The following is a 6,000-nucleotide window of genomic DNA, read 5'->3' on the forward strand; positions in this document are numbered from 1 at the left end:
ATGACCTTGGCTTCCCTACAGCCTGTGTTCTGAGAGAGAAGAAAACGCCAACCCTACTGAGCCCAGCCCAGTAGAGAGAACTGTGGCCCTCAGGAGCCCGAGGCTAGGGTCAGGCCCTTACACACTTCTGCTGAGGGTCATGACAAGGCACTCCTCAGAACTGGGCCTTTGCAGAGCTCATAATTCACCAACACAATTTCACCCTCAAGGAAACTGAAGCTTTCTGCTGAGAAGAGGCTATTTCCATGAGACCTGAGGTAGTCTGAATGCCCATTACCACTACCCGTCCAATGCTCGTGGCACTGACCTTTTGGGGTGAACTTGTCGAGGTCAGCTTGACGAATCAAATTCTGGGACAGGTAGGGCCCACAGCACACATCCTGAAACAAAGCCCAGAACCCTGAATGTGTACAGATACTCCACACAGTCAGGACCAAGGGGTGACTCCAAGGCTGGGTGTTTCCCAGGATTATGGGGGTGAGCTCAGACACATTGTTCAGAGGCCATAGGGGATGTCTGACTGAGGCCACCTGGGGCACCTGCCCCATTTGAGTTCAACTTAGCCTCTTTCCTTCCAGAGAACCCTTCAGCATATGTCCAATGTCCAAGCCATGAGGCAGGGACGCAAAGTCAGTTGTTGTCTCTGGATGTATTTCCTTTCCCAAAGGCCACTGTAGCGCTACTCACGGTGAGCTGGGTACCAGTGCGTCCGTGCTGCTTCTCCAAGCTTTCCCCTGACTAAACTATTCCCAATGCTACTTGGAACCTACAGGGACCTGGGAATTCTCTTCTAGTTCCCTCCTTCCCATCTTCCCCCAGGCCCCAGCATCATCCCTTGATCTCTCCGTTCCCGTTCTATGTCCACTTCTTCACATGGGCCAGGCCCTCTCGGGGTCCCAGCAGCACGCATCTCCCCCTGCTTTGATGTGTGCTTCAGCCCCCGTCTGACCAGCAGTGCACCCCTAACCTTTAGATCTCATCCATGCCCCCTTTCCTAACCAGGCAGGTGCTGCGGGACTTCCGAAGGCCATCGCCACAGGGATGTGGATGTCTTAGCTTTGCTTACGTCTCCAGTGCTCGGTCCTGGGTCTGGCCCATAGGAAGGGCTTAGCGAGGAACTGAAGAATAATGGGCTGAGGAATAGGATGGTGGGGTGGGTGGGTAGGTGGAAGGACGGATGGACAGATGGATAGATAACAGCTGGGAAGGGAACCGATAAGCTGACACTGAGCGGGACAAAGCGATGGCTGACCGGAACCTGCATGGAGGGCTCGAGGCTGGCAATGCACAGCTGCCATACTCACCCCAAGCTGGTCTAAGGTTCCAGGGCTGAGGATGTCGGAATAGAATCCACGCTGCTTCATGATGGGGTACTTCTTATCGGTGCCTGTCAAAGGCGACTTCCTGGGCTGCCCTAAGTCTGAGAGGGGTAAAGGTGGGGTCTTGAGTTCGGGATTTGGGGAAGTCTTTTCTTGATTACGGCTTGATTCTTGTAACATCTTCTCCAGGTCACGATTTTCAGGAATGTTTGCTGGACGGTATCCTGGGCCCTGAGAGCTAGTGCTCGCTTCTTCTTCATCACGCTCCTCCATGCCGTTCTTCAGAGGCTTGTCCGAGCCAGAGCTCCTAGGAAAAGATCCAGTGTCGTTCACACTCTGACAGCCTCTGTGTCAGCCCAGTTAACACCACGATTCACAGATGGGTCAGGCCGGCTCTCCACCTCAAGTCCAAGTCCGCTGGGTAACACAAGAGGACAGACAATGCCAGGGGTCCCACAGGTGACAACGGCTTTCCTGGAGAGCCAAGGGTTGAGGGAAGGAAACCCTGTAGATGCTTCTAACTCATGCCTCCTGACCTTCCCACTCTTTCCCTTCCATTAAGCCAGCAAGCCCCGGCTTCCCTGCTGGGGGAGATAAAGGGGCAGACCCAGAGCCCGCCTACTCGGTGAAAGGCTTTCATGGAGTCAGAAGCAGGTCCAGTGCCCTAGCCCAGACCTGCTGGACTTCCTTCTCCTCCATGTGGGCTCAGGCCGTCGTATCCACCCACACCTGTGCTTGCCTGCTCCGTCTCTCCCATACACCAAGCGTCAGAGGACTCCATGATTTTGCCAATAGTATGCCAAATATGACCACCCACACATCCTCCAACAAGCCACAAAGTGGCATCCATTGACGCCGTCTCAGAGAGTCAGCTCAGCCCCAGGAACGTACACCCTCCTGTCTTCAATAGGGAGAGGCAGTTGGCACTGGGCCCCATGCACATACACCACCACGAGGAGAGGGGTTTGCAGGTCCTTCCAAAACTGCCCCCAAACATTATCATCATCAGGGGAAGGAAATCCTTTAAGCAGGAGAATGTTACGGTAAATCAGATAAATGTGTGGGGAAGAAGAGGTGTCATTTATGGGTAGCACAGAAGTAAAAAGGAAGTCTATAGTCATCTCAATAATTGTCCACGCGTGCCGGGGTGTGCTCAGCTGTATGTACACGTGTAGAGGCCAGAGGCTGAATTCAGTTATATTCCTCTAGACTTCTCCATATTTTTTTTGTACATTCACTGAGTGTGTGTGTGTGTGTGTGTGTGTGTGTGTGTGTGTGTGTGTGTGTGTGTGACTGTGCCACAGACTATGTGTGGAAGTCAGAGGACAACTTTTGGGAGCAGTTCTGTCCAATATGCGAGTCCCAGGAATAGAATTCAGAGTCTGTGACAGTGCCTTTCTTCCCCCACTGAGATACTTTGCAGGACATATTCTTACTGTTTTTAGACAAGGTATCTCATGGCACTAGAAGTCACCGCTTCATTGAGGGTACCAGGTCAGTGAGCTCCCAGAATCCACCTGTCTTTGACATCCCCAAGTGCTGGGTTTACAAGTGCGTGTCATCACCCCTGGCTTTTACATGGGCTGGGGATCTGAACTCAAGTCCTCGCGCGTGTGCAGCAAACACTGTACCCGACCGGACGTCTCTCCGGCACAAAAGAAGACATCTTAACAAAAGGAAACAGAGGACTGAGCTGGCAAGTCCTCATCTCATTCCGTCACCTGCTCTACGCACGGTGACAAAGCCAGCAGGCACTTGCAGTGTCGGCCCTGGCTGTTTTGGGTGTCGTCCATTCTCAGTGGGCCTGGAGTACATCTCCTTCCACATGGCGGCCGGCAGAGTATCTCACGTGCACTACCTCGGGGAGTGGGGCAGAGCTATGTGGACCACAGCAGCCCAGAGCCCAGCTGCAGCAGATGAATGCTTTCTAAGTACAGGACAGTGAGTTGGAAGCCGTAAGGACAGACAGAGGCAGATGGGGCTCTGGTAGAAGCCCTATATACCCTGCATAAAGGCTCACTGTCCTCCAAATAGGCACACCTGACTGGCCTCCCTGCGGGAAACTCTACCTGAACCTATTCCTGGTGGCCAGCTGCCTTCTGGGGCGGATACTAAAGATAATACCAAGTCTGTGTGACACTCACTACCCTTTTCAGGACAATGTAATAGAAAAGATGACTCCTGGAGGTCCAGTTTCCTCATCCTGTAAACCCACAGGATTTGAACAAAATCAGCATACAGATAGCTGGGCTAGGAGAGGCCAGGGTCCCAGCTCCAGAGAAAAGCGTTTCAGTCTTGGTTTCTCCATCCAGCCAATGCATTCAGTATGCCTGGCCTGCTTTACTGGGACATGGGACACTCTCTCTCTCTCTCTCTCTCTCTCTCTCTCTCTCTCTCTCTCTCTCTCTCTCTCTCTCACACACACACACACACACACACACACACACACACACACACACACACACATGACTGTCCAGGAAACTTCACAGTGTGCCAGGAGCAAAGGGGTTTGGATGAGTGGATTTATTGCCGCTGCTCTGTAAGCTGTTTCTGTCTGAGGAGGTTGTCGTAGGAAAAACACATGAATAGTAGGAGAAACTCATTAACACAGCCCAAGGGGGAAGGTGGGAGAGTGGGCTGTAGATTCAGAACCCCGCTCTCCACTACTTCTCAAACCGTCACGACAAATCTCTTCCAGTTCTGCCCCAACGTTGGGCACCTGTACAGACTAGCATGTGCAGGAATTGTAACAGAAAGACAAACTTCTGCTGCCTTACCATGGGTGACAGGGCCTCGGTCGGGGAATGAGTTGGGTAGCAAGAGAGAGGGCATGACTCACAGCCAGGCCTCTGCGGCTGGCCACCCGGGGACTGCTTTCCCTCCCCCTACCTTTTGCGTGTGTGAGGGAACAAGCTGGTAAGATGGCAGGTTTGGTCCTAGCAGGTCCAGAACGAGGAACAGTGTTATCGGGCTTACAGACTCATTTCATAACACAATCCTATTTTAAACCCATGTGGAAATTGAGGTTATTCTCATTTCTCAGAGGTGAGAAAATGAACCCCCAGAAGGTTCCATGACCTGGCCAATGTTTCACAGCCAACTAGAGGTAGCCACGTGCTCAACCACTTGGTTGAATGAATGTGGGAGTTGGGGAGCATAGAGGCATGTGGCCCTCATAACAGACATTATTGCTGCCACCACCACCACCACCACCCCTTCCTATCCCCCCACAGCCCCTCTTCACCACCACCATCACCACCACCACCAACAACACTTCAAACAAGGAAACTTAGGTCCAAAGCCGTGTATGGAGAAGCCCTCAGATGTGTGCCCAAGCAGGGCCTGAGCAAGAAGGCTTTTTTTTTTTTTCTTTTCTTTTTTTCGGAGCTGGGGACCGAACCCAGGGCCTTTCGCTTCAGGGCCCTGCGCTTGCTAGGCAAGCGCTCTACCACTGAGCTAAATCCCCAACCCCGCAAGAAGGCTTCTTAATTACCCATCTGCTAACTCAAAAAGTACCCTGGATTTGCATCTCTTTGAACTGGGTACAAAGCAAGCTCTCATTTGGCAATGAACGAGAACTTTAAAGGATTTTGGAAGTCTCTGCCTCTGCTGAGACCACTGGACAAACGGCATGATAGGTGGTCACTTCTCTCACATCCTTGTATCCACCTGAGGAAAACTGGCTCTGTGCCACAACGGCTCGCACCACTGAACACAGCCTGAAATTATCTGCTACTTTGTTTTTCCTTGCCTGCTGCACGGGAATTTTCAAGTAACATCGATCTCTGGAAATTGGGCGCCTACCAAGTCACTGGCTTGGAATGCAGATCCCCAGAATGCATTTGCTGGATGGATGTATGAACCAGCAAATAATTGAATGGGGTTTCTAAGGGAAAGAAAGGAGTCTATCCCTGTAACAACTCTGTGGTCAGATAAAGAGAGAATGGGTTTCTGGTAGGAGGAGGGCACTGAGTCGCACACTCCCTGGACAGGAGTAGAAGCCACACTCCATACATTGTTCTAAGTTAGGACTTAACAGCGAGGCACTTAAGGTGCCTTCTCCTATACCCTATTCCCTCAGCCCATCAAGGCTCGTAGGGGACTCTCGTCCGGGGAGGTAGGGAGGGAGGGTGGTGAACTTGGGGGAAGGGTGCTTCCTCCGTGTCCACTACTTTTGCGCCTTAATAAAATTTCCCCCAACCAACCATCCCGCCGCCTCATGGACCTACCGACTCCTCTAAACAGCAAAGTTTTCGATGCCTCCTGTCTCTAGGGAAGGACGCTGGGCCCGTTGCGAGGGGGCGGGACCATTCGGCACCGCGGGCCGAAGCTTCCGGCTACGAACTTCCCCAGGACCGCTCACGCCCTAGAGGTCCAACCGGTTCTTCTGGGCAGAGGCGGGTTGGGAGATGGGCGTCAGTTCTAAAATTCAGACTGCATTACCCGCGTCCCCCTTTTGGGCCCTCTAACAGTAGGAGACAAAGCAGTCAAAGGCAGTGTGACAACTTTGAACGAGTGGGGGCTCAGACCTGGAGTCCCGGCACATAGCATGTGGAGGCAAGGTGTCCTTGGATACAGAGCAATACATACATCTATACATCCATACAAAACACACATAAGCCTGCATGTATGTCTGCGCACCATGCGGTGTCTATTGCCTACAGAGGCCGGAAGAGGGCGC

At 52.4% G+C, this 6,000-nt stretch overlaps 1 protein-coding gene across 1 annotated transcript in view; it reads right to left on the minus strand.

Annotated features, from left to right (window-relative positions):
* Dnah1 (dynein axonemal heavy chain 1) overlaps window positions 1-5,582 on the minus strand; it is a 60,648-nt gene extending 55,066 nt beyond the window's left edge. The window contains exons 1-3 of the mRNA XM_032918449.1: window positions 5,549-5,582; window positions 1,305-1,626; window positions 308-380 (exon numbers count right to left, since the gene is read on the minus strand). Of these exons, the coding sequence (XP_032774340.1) occupies window positions 308-380; window positions 1,305-1,592 (361 nt within the window). The 5' untranslated portion in view covers window positions 1,593-1,626; window positions 5,549-5,582. The remainder of the gene's footprint in view (window positions 1-307; window positions 381-1,304; window positions 1,627-5,548) is intronic.
* Window positions 5,583-6,000: the final 418 nt, after the last annotated feature.

This window comes from Rattus rattus, chromosome 13, assembly GCF_011064425.1.
Source record: "Rattus rattus isolate New Zealand chromosome 13, Rrattus_CSIRO_v1, whole genome shotgun sequence".
Taxonomy (NCBI): domain Eukaryota; kingdom Metazoa; phylum Chordata; class Mammalia; order Rodentia; family Muridae; genus Rattus; species Rattus rattus.